The sequence below is a fragment of the Macaca thibetana genome, chromosome X, assembly GCF_024542745.1.
Source record: "Macaca thibetana thibetana isolate TM-01 chromosome X, ASM2454274v1, whole genome shotgun sequence".
NCBI classification, from domain to species: domain Eukaryota; kingdom Metazoa; phylum Chordata; class Mammalia; order Primates; family Cercopithecidae; genus Macaca; species Macaca thibetana.
This window is the reverse complement of record NC_065598.1, coordinates 102,267,917-102,283,641: the sequence shown is the minus strand read 5'-3', so window position 1 is coordinate 102,283,641 and position 15,725 is coordinate 102,267,917. Positions and strand designations below refer to the sequence as shown.

The 15,725-nt window shown below is 33.6% G+C and overlaps 1 protein-coding gene across 2 annotated transcripts in view; it reads right to left on the bottom strand.

Moving 5' to 3' along the window:
- RADX (RPA1 related single stranded DNA binding protein, X-linked) overlaps positions 1-15,725 on the bottom strand; it is an 81,158-nt gene that overhangs the window by 52,650 nt on the left and 12,783 nt on the right. Inside the window, exons 3-8 of one of the 2 annotated variants that reach the window (XM_050775917.1) lie at positions 14,622-14,814; positions 5,930-6,038; positions 5,637-5,728; positions 5,408-5,530; positions 2,038-2,142; positions 755-919 (exon numbers count right to left, since the gene is read on the bottom strand). In XM_050775917.1, the coding sequence (XP_050631874.1) occupies positions 755-919; positions 2,038-2,142; positions 5,408-5,530; positions 5,637-5,728; positions 5,930-6,038; positions 14,622-14,814 (787 nt within the window). The remainder of the gene's footprint in view (positions 1-754; positions 920-2,037; positions 2,143-5,407; positions 5,531-5,636; positions 5,729-5,929; positions 6,039-14,621; positions 14,815-15,725) is intronic. The other variant, XM_050775918.1, reaches the window with a different exon arrangement.

Here is a 15,725-nt window from a genome sequence, read left to right as displayed (position 1 = left end):
CTTCAATTCCAAATTCAGCATCTCATTTATTTTGGCATCATTTTATATTTAAAGGTAGCACTCAATTTTGTTAAACACAATATATATCATTCCACAGTAGCACAATACAGTTGTCAGTATCTGAATATCAAATTACCCAGTGTCTCCTTTAGATATGTTTAGTCTTTCTGTAGAACATCTTAGTAATTGAGATCTACACCAAGGTCAGATGTGTTCTCAATGACATTAAATCAAGATATTTATAGGCTGATCATCCCTTCTCTGATATACAGGACCAGAATACTTCAGATTTTGATTTTTTTAAAGTTTGGAATATTTGTATTATACTTATCAATTCAGCTTCCCTAATGCAAAATTCCAAAATCTGAACTGCTCCAATGGGTAGTTCTTTAAGTGTCACTTCAGTACTCAAAAAGGTTCAGGTTTCAGAACATTTCAGATTTCGGACTTTTGGATTAGGAATACTCAACCTATATCTCCAGTTGGTTATCTTCTATGTTTTCTCTTTTCTTCCAGTCTGATAAAATCAAAATATTAATCTTTAAACTACCATGCGAGATATAGGGAAAACTATATAGAAAATACGTGACATGTATTTTTAGATCTGCATTAAGACAAAGCTATTATCGGTGAATGTTGTTAAACTTTAGTTCACTCCCATAAAAGAAAAGAATAAAGATGACTAATTGAAATAGCATAAGCCATATGTATAAAATGTAAACACATTTAGAAGGACTGGCAATTACATTAGTACCTTTAATAGAACTACTATACTTGGAAAATGTCTCTGGCACTGGTGGATAGGGGTAATATCCACCAATAACCATATTCTTCTGTTCCCCGGAATCGGACTTTGTTCTAATCCATTGAATAAAGTTTTTTACCTTGGCATCATACGTATACGGCTGGCCTCTATGACCTCCTCGCGGGAAGGGTAAATCATAAAAAATGAGAAATAAAAATGTCACTGTAACAATCTGCATGAATATTTTTGTATAAAAACGGTTTACTATTAAAACAATTCCTCTTTTATTACCAAGAAAAAACAGTCAAGTTCACTTATTCGCTATGTAGCAGATAATTATCCAAAGACAGTAAATAAATCCTAGGAAGGAAATCAGACACACTGTGTATTCGAGTTTAAGTGGACTAAACTGCAGCTAGCTATAGGATGCTAAAAATCACAGGAAGAAGAAAAACTAACAATTTGAATTTCTCTAACTATCCAAATCGTTGACATCTTCTGAAATAATCAATTTTTAAACTACGAATTAACCTGAAATTATGGCATCATGTATGAATGAAACGTCCTATGAATACGGCTCAGCATTTAAATTTATGTTCTTAGAGCATACTTAAAAGTGCCATATTCACATCTGATAGTATTTATAAAATAAGATATGCATTGACAAAGATGTATGTTACACCTTTCCTAGGATTCTTCTTTTAACACATTTCTTAATTACCAACATGGTAACAATCTGGTAAATACCCCATTCCACACTATTTCCTCACTCTCTCATTTGGAAATGTTTTTCTTTAATGTTTTGATCCTATTATTGGAGGAAATAGGGAAAAAATAATATACTTGCAGACAATTAATGAGACCTCTCTTGTTATATAAATAAAACATAAGATCTTGGGGCTGAAAATCGACACTCATTTTTGTTTTCATTTAGAATTTTAAAATATTGTTAACAGAATCCATATTATGAAACCAGGCCTAACCAGGTCTTCAATCTATCAAGCAATTTATGATTATCTACATTCTATGCCAAGCGGTAATTAAAGTTGACTGAAGGATATAAATGCAATTTTCCACTGAGTCACAAAATCATTGCCTCATTCGTAAGTAATCCATAAGCAATGTATTTCACAGGCCAAAAATTCTTTGCTAAAACACTCTTATAGTAATAAAGGAAGTCAAAATAAAACTATCTTGTAGTTGAATGTTATTATGTAAAAGTTAATATGTACTGAAGAATTCTAGGGAAGAGAAAATATATTTCTAATAATATACACAAAGAAATTACTCACCAGTAATAAACACTCCACTCTCATTTGTCGTGGTGAGGTAAAGCAGTTTAGGTACTTGATTGTCATTTCTGACAACTTTCAACTGTGTACACACAAAATATGCCACTAGAAAACAAAAATATTTATGAAATTACTTTTCCATTTCAAATAGGACATAACAAGATCAGGATCTAACACAATGCTTCTCAAACTTTAATGCACAAAGAAATCACATGGTACCATTGTTAAAATGCAAATTCAGATTCAGTAGGTCTAGGGTGGGGCCTGAGATTCTGTATTTCTAATCATCTCCTAGGCAATTATTAGTGCTCCCAGTCCTGGGACCACACCAGGAACAACAAGGATTTAACAGTAGTCTGCTTTTTGTGAGAAGCCCCTTTTTTTCGGAAAGTACAACAGCTGCAAGTAACTAAAGTCATTTGTTTGTTGCACAGATAAAGAGTGCAAGTCATTTTAACTGGGCACACAACTGAGTGTGAACAGCGATTTCCAACAGAGAAAAAAAAAGCTTAGTCTCTCCATGATTAACCCTATCTAACACTAAACTCTGAATTACTCTAACTCCTTCCACCAGATAGGGCTTACATATTATTGATTCATATTTGCTTATGCAAGTGTTTTTTTATCTTTTATGTATTTATCTTAATTAGATTTTAAGGCCAATGGCAGGGCTTACATCATCTGTTTATTTTCCTTTCACCTTGCTATGATTATAGGCTAAAAAGAATATCTAAAAATGAGAGTATAATATCTTCAGATTTCAACTACTTTCAACAGTTATCAATTGTTTTTATCTAACAGGCTATTTAATTATTATAGTTTCATTAATCCAACATTATTTTTCATTTTAACTCATTATATGTCAAAACACTTACGGTTTTACAAACTAGGAAATGAAGAAATAAACGTAAATTGTTATAATCACACAAAAGTAAGTTCTCATGTGAGAATAAAAATTTCTCCAGAACACAACTGTAAATTCATTTGCTACATCTCATATTTACTAAGTTCTTTATTCTGTAGCAATGAAAAGGAAGAAAATCTGTTCAAATGCTAAGAAGTATCTTAATTTATATTAAGAATTATCTTAATTTTTCCTTTATTTCAAAAACTACAAACATATGAATATTAATGGCTAAAGTTGTTGATATAGAAATATTAAAGAAACCTCTAAAATATGTCAAGCCAGTAGATCTCATGTTACGTGTTCTTACAGCAATAAAATAAATTTAGAAAAAAATAAAGAAACCTCTAATTCTAAATTCATGGCCACTGAAAATCTGAGAGTCAGATCTAATGCTTTCTAGCTATACGAAATCCAGGAAATTACTTAACCCCTCGGGATGTTTGCTTTCTCACCTGAAAATTTATAACAACATCAACTCTTCTGAGAGCACAAAATGAGATAATATCTATAAGCATCTGGTACACAGTAAACACACAATATTACTTCCCCTTAGTTCTTCACTTTTCTTATGGAAAAAAAACAGTCATACTACCAAAGAATTTTGGTATTATTCCAGAAGACTCTTAGCCATGCTCTTCTTCATAGGCCTGAAGCCCCCCTAATACTCACCATTAATTTAATGATTTTTTCCATCACTCTTGGTCAAAAGATAAAAATAAATTGTGACTCTTGTCAACTATTATACTAGAATAAATCTCACCAAGATCCGTATATATGTTTCTTAGAAGGATACATTTCACATTATCACAAGAAATAGAATATGTGTGCTTGGCAAAGTTTCTGTGAGAAATCTTTATCCAAAATTCTTGTTAGCTTGTTGTTTAAAGTGGTCACAAACAAACAAAAAGGAAGCTGGCAATAAAACCCACCTAAATTGAGGCAATAGGATTATCACCAGAAGTCATCACTGCCAATTACTTATGCCCTAAAAGAAGTTATATCAGAGTTTATAGCCCACTCACTTTGGAAGTCCATGCCTTGGTTTGGCCAAAGCTCTCTTTCTGTTTCATCCCCCATAAATTGGGGTGAGGTTTGGTTCTATTCAAATATATTTTTAAAATTTAATCTCACAAGCCTAGGGTGGAATCTAACAAAGCAGAGGTGTATAATACTGTTTTGTATAGAGAATAAAGGGGCAACAGAACAGCCCTATATACAATGTCTAGGTCTCTTGGTGTTCCACAATATCTATCTTATTGCTGGTTTAAAAAAGTAGTAATAATAATAGATGTAGGCCAGGTGCGGTGGCTCACGCCTGTAATCCCAGCACTTTGGGAGGCCGAGGTGGGCAGATCATCTGAGGTCGAGTTTGAGACCAGCCCAAAGTGGTGAAATCCCGTCTCTACTGAAAATATAAAAATTAGCTAGGCATGGTGGTGTGCTCTAGCAGTTCCAGGAACTCAGGAGGCTGAGGCAAGAGAATCATTTGAACCTGGGAGGCGGAGGTTGCAGTGAGCCAAGATCGTGCCACTGCACTCTAGCCTGGGCGACAGAGTGAGACTCCATCTCAAAAAATTAAAAAAAAAAAAAAATATATATATATGTGTATATATATATGTAGTAAATATTGGGAGTTTCTTAAATGTTGGCCAAGCATTTAACACTGGTAGCAATTAGTGTTTATTCATGTAATCATTTGGAAAATAATAAAATGTCATACCCTATCTCAAATAGCTTTATATTCTAAATTTAAATAAGGAAATAGTCACTGAAACTATTGAAAAGTATTATACTTTTTTCCTTATCATAATAGATCTGAAGACTAGACTGTTATATGTAATATGTAATAGGACAAACTTAAAATAATTTCAAATAAATAAAACTAGTGGAAAAAATACTTTTATGTCTGAATGAATCCAGGGAAGAAAGTCAATGCCAAAGTAAGCCAAAGTAAAATATTGACCAGCCAGTATAAATAACACCACCAACTTAATATTAACTTAATATTCAACTGGAATCATACTTACAATTGTCATTATGTAATTACATAGTCCACCAATCATCTACCAATTAATGCTATATAAGTCTTCAATGTCTTTAACGGGGTCTACATAATCAATTTCCAAATGTATACAAAGGGAATTGACTGCCTATGTTTTAGTCTCACTGAAATTTAAGGATTTTTTAATGTGTGGAATTTTTACAATGAGAATTGATAAGAGGACCTGTTTTCTGAAAAACTGGTTTCAATCCCAAGTTAATTCTGAATAGACAACCAACGGGTGGTTAATGTCTCTAATACCAAATACGATATTAATATAGAAAAGATTTAAACATGCTGTCAGACTGCTTGAATTTGCCAACCGAATGTCACGCTACTTCTGTAAGTCAGTTTACTCTATTTTTTTTAAAGTTAATTCTCCTACTTCCAAACATAGAATAAAAATATTAAAAATTGCTTACTTGGGTAAATATTTTCAAAGATTTCTGGTTGCGATGTTGAAAACAGTTCCACTATAAATGGTTGCTCTGAAGTACCATCAGCAATGTGAATCCAGCGATATGACCAAAAATCTTCACGGTTTTCTATATGGATAGAATATTAAAATAAATGAAGGTAACTGTTATATACATATGAACACAAAATTATTCACTGAAATACTTTTTATGATTTTCAATTTTAAAAGATTACCTTTCTTTTTTGACCGCTGGACCCTTCCTACAAAAACTAAAAGGCCAATAACATCACAGATGCAATTTTCTGGCATATCATCCAGTTCTGACCTAAAAAAGTAAAATCACTAAATTAATATTTTATTTTTAAACAGTGAAAAAGCATTCTACAATTATTATTTTGAAAATGTATATCTACATAATTGCTATAGCCTAATTCTGGGTACATTTTGAGCACATTATAATGCATTGTTTTTCAGTAACCAAGACTGAAGATTAATATTTAAGACATTTTGCAAGAAACTATTTTACCTTGTGGTAAATCGGTGATTTAACTTTGGCAGTCTCCATTCTGGTTTCACCTGCTTTTCTGGAATGATAATTATATTTGTTGGGGGATCTCGAAGATTCAGGCAGATTTCTGAAAAACAAATATATTACTTTAATATGCTGTTTAATACACACCAAAGAATATACATGTATATATATTAAACAGCAAAATAGTAGACTGAACATTTTGAACTCACCACTAAACTCAAGAACTAGATTATTATCAATGTTCTTCTACCTCCATTATCACATCCCCTTATCTCTCCACCACAGTTTAAAAAGTTTAACCACACTTTGAGAACTTTGTGTTCTATCATTTCTTTAACATAAAAAGGGTTTTATCACTTACGTGTTTTTGCCCGGACAAAATGCTATTTGGCTTTGTTTTTGAACTTTATATGAGTGAAATTATATTTGGTATTTTATGACTACTTTTTTCACTCAGCATTATATTAATAAAATTCATAGCAGTTTTCTTGTCATTTCCACAGCTGAATAATGTTCCAGTGTGATAATATACTACAATTTATTAACTAAAATTTATTTATCCATTATTGTGTTAATGGACATCTGGATTATTTCCAGGTTTTTACTATTATACATAGGGTTGTTAAAAAATTTTTGTATATGCCTCCCTGTGCACACAGGCAAGTATTTTTCTAAGGTATTATATGTAGGTGTAGAAATGCTGGATTATATGATATGTAAATGTTCAGCTTTATAGCATAATCCCTAATCATTTTAAGTAATGAGCCTATTTGTGTTTCTACCAGCAATGTGTAAAAATTCCCACTGATACACATCCTCTCCAAACCTTGGTATTGTCAGCTTTCTTTCTCTTTCTTTTCTTTCTTTCTTTTTTCTTTCTTTTCTTTCTTTCTTTCTCTCTCTCTTTCTTTCTTTCTTTCCTTCTTTCTTTTCTTTTTCTTTCTTTCTCTCGCTCCTTCCTTCCTTCCTTCTCTCTTTCTCTTTCTTTTCCTTCCTTCCTTCCTTCCTTCCTTCCTTCCTTCCTTCCTTCCTTCCTTCCTTCCTTCCTTCCTTCCTTCCTTCCTTTCCTTCCTTCCTTCCTTCCTTCCTTCCTTCCTTCCTTCCTTCCTTCCTTCCTTCCTTCCTTCCTTCCTTCCCTCCCTCCCTCCTTTACTCCATCCCTCCTCCCCTCCCCTCTCCTCCCTTCCCCTCCCCTTTTCTTTCTTTCTTTCTTTCTTTCTTTCTTTCTTTCTTTCTTGCTTGCTTGCTTGCTTGCTTTCTTGCTTTCTTGCTTTCCTTTCTTTCCTTCTTTCTTTTTTTTTTCTTTTTTGACAGGGTCTTACTCTGTTGCCCAGGCTGGAGTGTAGTGGCACAATCATACAATCATGGCTCACTGCAGCCTTGAACTCCTGAGCTCAAGCAATCCTCCTGCCTTAGCCTCCTGAGTAGCTAGAATCATCATGTCCAGCTAATTTTTTAAAAAAAATTTTGGTAGAGATGGAGGGGTCTCATTATGTTGCCCAGGCTGATCTTGAACTCCTGGCCTCAAGGCATCCTCCAGAATCAGTCTCCCAGAGCACTTGGGTCTCAGGTGTGAGCCACTGCACATGGTCAAATTTAGTACTTTTGGTCAATCTAGTGATAGATCACAATTTGTTGTGATCCTATTTTGTACTTCCCTTATTACTAATCATATTGAACAACATTTCATGTACTTACGGTTCATATATGCATTCTCTTCTGTGAAATGCCTTGGTCTTTTGCCCATTGTTCTACTGAATTGTTGAATTGTCTTTTAAAAATTTATTTGCAAGAGTTGTTTATATGTTGGATATTAATTCTTCATTGATTATGTAGTGGCAAATACAATCTTTACCCAGTTTATTTATCTCTACTTACTTATTTAAGGCTTTCTTAATGTCTTCCAATAATGTGTCATAATCATCTTCACACAGGTCTTACACATCTTCTCTTATATTTATTTCTAGACATCTTATAGTTATTGTTGACAATGTCAATGATGTTTTCAAATCACAATTTCTAACTCTTTATTATTGGAGTATATAAAATCAGTTGACTTCTTTTGTAGCTTTGCCAATATTTCATTATTTTTAAAAACTATTATTTTAGGTTCAGGGGCATATGTGCGGGTTTATTATATAGTTAAACTCATGTCACAGGGGTTTGGTGTACAGATTATTTTGTCACCCAGGTACTAAGCCTAGTACTCGATAGTTATTTTTTCTGATCCTCTCCCTCCTCCCACCCTCCACTTTCAAGTAGGACACAGTGTGTGCTGTTCCCCTCTTTGTGTTATCATTTAGCTCCCACTTGTAAGTGAGAACATGTGGTATTTGGTTTTCTGTTCCTGCATTAGTTTGGTAAGGATAATAAATTCTATTATTTTTAATACTTTGTGTTACTTTAGTTTTCTCTGTAGAAAATTTAATTTGCGAGTAATAAGAATCTTGTGTTTTTCTTTAAAACCTTTATACTTTTAATTCATTTTGTCTTCTCACACTGGCTAGGACAGCCAGTACAACATTAAATAGAAATAGTAATAATAGGAGACATCCATTTTCCCCATTTTATAAAGGAATGTATCTAACTTTTCCTCATTAAGAATTGTGTTTGCCGTTTGGTTTTGATTTTGTAAATACCCATTATTAGGTTTTTTTTTTTTTTTTTTTTTTTTTTAATTTTTTTTATAGTATTGCTCTGTCACCCAGGCTGGAATGCAGTGGTAAAATCATGGCTCATTGAAGCCTCAATCCTGGGCTCAAGCAATCCTCTCTCCTCAGCCTCCTGAGTAGCCAGGACTACAGGTGCATGCCACCACACCTGGCTAATTTTTTATTTTTATTTGTAGAGACAGGGTCTCACTATGTTGCACAGGCTGGTCTCAAACTCCTGGCTTCAAGTGATCTTCCTGCCTTGGCCTCCCAAAGTGCTGGAATTACAGGCATGAGCCACCATGCTCAGCGCCCTTACTTAGTTTAAGGAAGGTTGCTTCTCTTGCTATTTTCTTTTTTGAATTAATGAATGGTTGTAAAATTTTAACAAAAGTTTTTTGTGTATCTATTACAATGCTCATTATCTAATTTGTAAAAGTAGTGGGTGACACAGATTTTTATATGTAAAACCAATTTTGCATTGCTGAGGAAAAATGCAACCTAGTCACAGTATGTGAACTTAATTTTTTTAACACTTGATGCAGTTTGCCAATATTCCATTCAGAATATCTCTATATATGTTTATATGTTAGTGGCTGAAGCTGACATATAATTTTTCTCCTTCATACTATTTTTGTTTGGTTTTGATTATCACGGTTATATTGGCAGCAAAAAATGAGTTTGAGAATATACTTTCTAGTCTAGTCTCTGGAATATGTCTAGAATGATATATTCCCTAAATGTTTGGTAGAATTTCTCTATAATATGATGTGTGCCTGGTATTTTCTTTGTGGGAAAATTTTAAACCTCTGATTCAATTCCTTTAATAGTTATAAAGCTATTTGGGCTTTTCTCTTCTTGGTTAGTTACATTTTTCTAAGAACTTTCTGTGTAGCAAACAAAGCTTAAACCAGGATAAAGATATTTGATTTCTATTTCTGCCTATTACTAGTCATGTGAAAGGAAATATTCACTTTACCTTTATAAGTTTCAGTCTATTCATATATAAGCAAGCAAAGTTTGTATTATGTAATATTACCTTGCATCATAGTTTGCATATTCCAAAGTACTTTCATTGTCATAGTATCACTTAATTATATTCAAGGTCCCTTCCAGCTCTAAAATGCTAGGGTTCCTAATTAAAGAAATAGCCCCTGCCCGCCAAAATAAAAAATGCTTGTTGCTATCATCCAACCAATATGCATTGTGTAATACAGTCTGAAAATTTCAAGATTTTAAAGAGTGTATTATTTGTGTATGCCAGCTACATACTATTTTGTAAAAGGTATACAGAATAATACACAAAATGTCAATATACAAAGCCATACATATCCAGCAAATAATATATTCTTTGTTTTGCAATAGAATTTCCATCTTTATAGATTTCCATTTATTCAGTCTTTTAAAAAAATTACATTGGCCAGGTGCAGTGGCTTATGCCTATATTACCAGCACTTTGGGAGACCGAGGCAGGTGCATCACTTGAGGTCAGGAGTTCAAGACCTGTCTGCCTAAATATAAATAAAATATAATATTAAATCATTAATATTCAGTCTTTAATAAAAAAAATTACTGGCCAGGTGCAGTGGCTTATGCTATATTACTGCACTAAAAAAAAAAAAATATAAAAAAAAATAAAAAAAATAAATTTAAAAAGATAATAATATAATATTAAATAAATATAAAAATATAAAAAAAAATCTAAATATAAAAAAAATATGGCAAAACCCTGTCTTTACTAAAAATACACAAATTAGCCTGGCATGGTGGTGGGCGCCTGTAATCCCAGCTACTTGGGCAGGAGAATTACTTGAACCCAGGAGGTGGAGGTTGCAGTGAGCGGAGATTGTGCCATGGCACTCCAGCCTGGGTGACATAGTGAGACTCTGTCTCAAAAAACAAAAACAAAAACGAAAACAAAAAACCACATCTTAGTTCTTCTAACTTGGAACTATGTGTGGGAAATATGAAAAATAAACCAAGATAAATGATCCCAGTAGTTTTCTTCCAACATGAACACCTAGAAGACAGTGACGGTACCACCTTTAGTGACCAACTCTCCTCCCACTATATACTGTTTCTCATTTATAATGCTCAGAACATTTAAACTACACTGGTATTTTTCCTAACCTCTGCTTAACACTTTTCCCATGCAACACATTCTCCTACTTTACACTCCATTCTTTCTTCAATTACATTTTTATTCATTTCCTTATCCTTTTTGTCTATTACATTTTTAATGTCGTTTATGTCATTAGCCTTTCGTTTTACTATAATTTGTTTATCTTAATAGCTATCACCCCATTAGACTAATTTTTAAGGGTAGAACTGTATATTACTTACTTTTGCTTCTCCTGTGCCTAACATGATTTACAGAACTGCTTTTTTTTTCTCTTTAAAAGATAATTAATCACCTCCCGGCCAGGCGTGGTGGCTCACACGTGTAATCCTAGCATTTTGAGAGGCCGAGGTAGGTAGATCACTTGAGGTCAGGAGTTCAAGTCCAGTCTGGCCAACATGGTGAAACCCCATCTCTACCAAAAATACAAAAACTAGCTGGGCTTGATGGCGTGTGCCTGTAATCCCAGCTACCTGAGAGGCTGAGGCAGGAGAATCGCTGGAACTCAGGAGGTGGAGGTTGCAGTGAGCCGAGATTGTGCCACTGCACTCCAGCCTGGGTGACAAAGTGAGACTCTGTCTCAAAACAAACAAACAAACAAACAAACAAAAAACAATAAAAAAGATAGTCACCTTTCTACTCTGTTTCTATGGGATCAGCTTTGCAGATTCCACTTATGAGTTAGATCTTATAGTATTTGTCTTTCTGAGCGTGGCTTTTTTTTTTTTTTTTTTTTTTTTTTGAGATGACAGTCTCGCTCTGTCACCCAGGCTAGAGTGCAGTGGCGTGATCTTGGCTCACTGCAAATTCCGCCTCCCGGGTTCACGCCATTCTCCTGCCTCAGCCTCCTGAGTAGCTGGGACTACAGGCGCCCGCCACCATGCCTGGCTTATTTTTTGTATTTTTTGTAGAGATGGGGTTTCACCGTGTTAGCCAGGATGGTCTCGATCTCCTGACCTTGTGATCTGCCTGCCTCGACCTCCCAAAGTTCTGGGATTATAGGCGTGAGCCACTGCGCCCAGTCTATGCCTGGCTTATTTCAATTAGCATAATGTTCTCCAAGAATCTAAAAAAGTCAATCTCATAGAAACAGAGAGTAGAAAGATGGTTACCAGAGGCTGGGGAGCAAGTGGGGAGGGATAGGGAAAAGCGAGATGTTGATCACAGGGTACAAAATTTCAGTCAGACTGCAGGAATGTCTTAGGGATCTATCGCATTGGATAGTGACTACAGTTAATAATAATGTATTATATATTTCAAAATTGCTAATAGATTTTTAATGTTCTCACCACAAAACAGTGATAATTTGGTAAGGTGATGGATATGTTGATTGAGTCTTTCTACAATGTATATACACAGATCAAAACATCACACTACACCCCCTAAATATATTTAATTATTATTTGTCAATTAAAAATAAAGAAAATGCTAGGATAAAAAGATCATTAGTTAGTTTCATGCAGGTAATTTTTAAAGATCGTAAAGCCGTAGTTCCCAACCTTGACTGTACCTTTGGGATCAGCTGAGGAGATTTAAACCCAGAGCAATGCCATGGTCCCATTCTCAGAGTAATTAAATCAGAATCTCTGAGGATGGGGACCAGTGGCTCTTTAAAGCTCCCCAAGTGATTCCAATATACAGCCAGAGTTGTAATCTACTTATACATGTAGGCTAGGCAAACTACAGGCTGCAGATGGCTGCAAGCTTTTGTAAATAAATATTTATTGGAATATTGCCATATCCATTCCTTTACATACATATGGCTGCCTTCAGTCTACAAAGGCAGAGCTGAGAAGCTGAAACAGAGACCAAATGGCCTGCAAAGCCTAAAATATTTACTACTTGGCGCTTTACAGAAATAGTCTATTGCTTCCTAAAAAAAGAGGGCAAAAGTCCTGTTACTTATCAAAAATATAAGGGAGAAAATAGAGACTGTTGCTAACATTAATAAGAAGTAAAACTGTTTTAAAGACCAAAAGGTACATTTTAAATATATTATCACCAAGGCTAACATTAATTAGAAGTAAAACTGTTTTAAAGACCAAAAGGTACATTTTAAATATATTATCACCAAGGCTATCGTTAAAAAAATAATTTCTGTATCTGCAATCACTTACTTGAAAGCATAGTTTCTCATACCTTAGAGAGTTTCCATTATGAAAATCTGGTCCTATAATTCTATATAGCAGAGGTAGCATGCTGTAAATCAGCGTCCTCTTGCCAACTTTAATTGTGTTTTATTTTTTATTTTTATTTATTTATTTATTAAAAAAAATTTTTTTAATTATTATTATACTTTAAGTTCTAGGGTACATGTGCATAACGTGCAGGTTTGTTACATATGTATACTTGTGCCATGTTGCTGTGCTGCACCCATCAACTCGTCAGCACCCATCAACTCGTCATTTACATCAGGTATAACTCCTGATGCAATCCCTCCCCCCTCCAAACTATACTACAAGGCTACAGTAACCAAAACAGCATGGTACTGGTACCAAAACAGAGATATAGACCAATGGAGCAGAACAGAGTCCTCAGAAATAATACCACACATCTACAGCCATCTGATCTTTGACAAACCTGAGAGAAACAAGAAATGGGGAAAGGATTCCCTATTTAATAAATGGTGCTGGGAAAATTGGCTAGCCATAAGTAGAAAGCTGAAACTGGATCCTTTCCTTACTCCTTATATTGTGTTTTCTTAGTAAGTCACAATATCTCTCTCAGTTTAGTTCCTCACCTTTCTATAGCAAAAATTAATGAGGTAATAGACTATGTGTACCAGACTACCTAGGTAATAACTTCTTCATCTAGCAAGATCTGACCAATGTCTGCAAGATGCTTAAGATTTTAATAAATAATCATATAAGGTTTTTGCAAATAAACACAAGTTTAAGAAAACAATTAACAACTGCTACCTTTACCTGAATATTCTCTAAGTAATTAAGCTTAATGGATTAGCTGGGGAATTCAGAATACACAGAAACTCAGGTTCAGAATAAAGGTATTATAAACCAAAAACAATATTTAATCTACAATTCTTACAAATGAAAGTGAAAAAAATCACAGTCATATCTAAAAACAATTATTTAATACATTAATTTTAATGGTCCAAAAATATTTGTGATGTCAATATATCAATACTAGTTAGGAAAAGCCCTTTCAAGATTGCAGCAATTGGCAAAATTTGAATACTGACTATAGGTTAGATATTAGTATTGTATCAATTTTAAATTTCCTGATTTTGGTAATTATACTCAGATTATGTAATAGAATGCACTTGTTATTAGAAAATACATGCTGAAATACTAGTGAAGTGTTTAGGCTTAAAGGGATATGTATGATGACTGCCACTTTCTCTTACTGGATCACAAGGAATATGTATACATACATACGTGTGTATGTGTGTGTGTGTGTAAAGATATGTATATGTATGAAAAGAGATATATAATGATAAGGCAAAGGTAAATGTTGGTAATTGTTGAATATGGATAAAGGGTATATGGGAGTTCTCTATACCATTCTTTCAACTGTTACGTAAGTCTGAAATTATTTCAAAAAGTTAACAGAAGTCCTTTTTAGATAGCACCTCCCAGTAACTGCAAAATATATTCAACATTAACTTAATATTTTATGATCAAAATTAAAATAAAACAAAATAAGTACAACCCAAGTGGAGCTCATTCTTCAATCAACAATAAATATCTCAGATAATTTCTCTTAATAAATGAAATAATAAATAGGTATATTTATTAGGTTATGTGATTGCTTGAAAATTTTATGGACAAAGAAATGTAAAGGTTTCATAGGTTCTAACAGCTTCAGTAATTTTTATGATCTTTTTTCCTAATACGGTACGTTGCCAATTTATATAAACAAAACAGTGATAAGACAACAAATTCATTGAATACTTAACCCATTGTAGAAATTAGTTTGATCTGTGGATCCACGGGGACAGGCTGTATTCTGAATGGATAACTCTTTTTAACAGAATAGTCTTGAAGCAGAAGAACTAAACCAACCCGCAAACTTTTATACCACTCAGGACACAGGGCATTCCACATAATCACTGACACTGTGCCTGAACTGTCAGCAACTTCCAAAAAGGTCTAGAAAGAAAATGATTAAAGCACATACATATTTGTCACTTTTATCTATACAGATAATACATAACATATTATTTGTGATCATTTAGAGTGATGAAAAAAACATTTAAATTTTAATTGTTTATTAATAATGATTCAGTTGTCAATTCTGTTAATATTGATAATCTAAAGAGAGTGCCACCAGACCAATGGAAGTACTAAATATACTACTAACTTACTGTGAGACTGTAAACTCTGAGGGCACAGGCCAAACCTTATTTATATTTGATTCTTCCATAATATTTAGCATGGTGCCTTACACAGAGTGATCCCACAATACATTTGACAAATGAATGAGACAAAGTTTTACATGAAAATTTTGACATCATTCTTGGTTATCTGAACTGTTGGACGGCCTTGATATTTATATTTGAGAACTTTAGATAGACATATAATTGAGTGGGCACGATGCCATCAATGCCCTGGTTACATTAATTTATTTATAGCAATATCTGAGACTGGAACATAAGACATGGAAATCATTTCTGAGATACTACTTGAGAAATTATGCTAGCAGAAGGGGGAATGTTAAAACAAGTATGCATTCTTGCTGACTCTGAGTATAGTTAAAATAGAGAAATCTATTGAGGTAGAAAGTATTTGATGGAGTATTTCTCAGTATTAAAATACAGTGACAGACAACTTCAGTTCTGCCTAAACGGCAGTCTGTAAAGTGTTTTCTAATTCTTAATTTCTTCTTAAATAATGATGTTATATTCTCAGACCCTTTCTCTAAATGATGAATATACATTTTGGATAATTCATTCCTTTATTCATTAAACATTTACTGAATCCATATTCCAGACATTATGTTAGACTCTGGAATGAAGAGATGAATCAAACACTGCCCCTAATAATAATAGCTAAAATATATA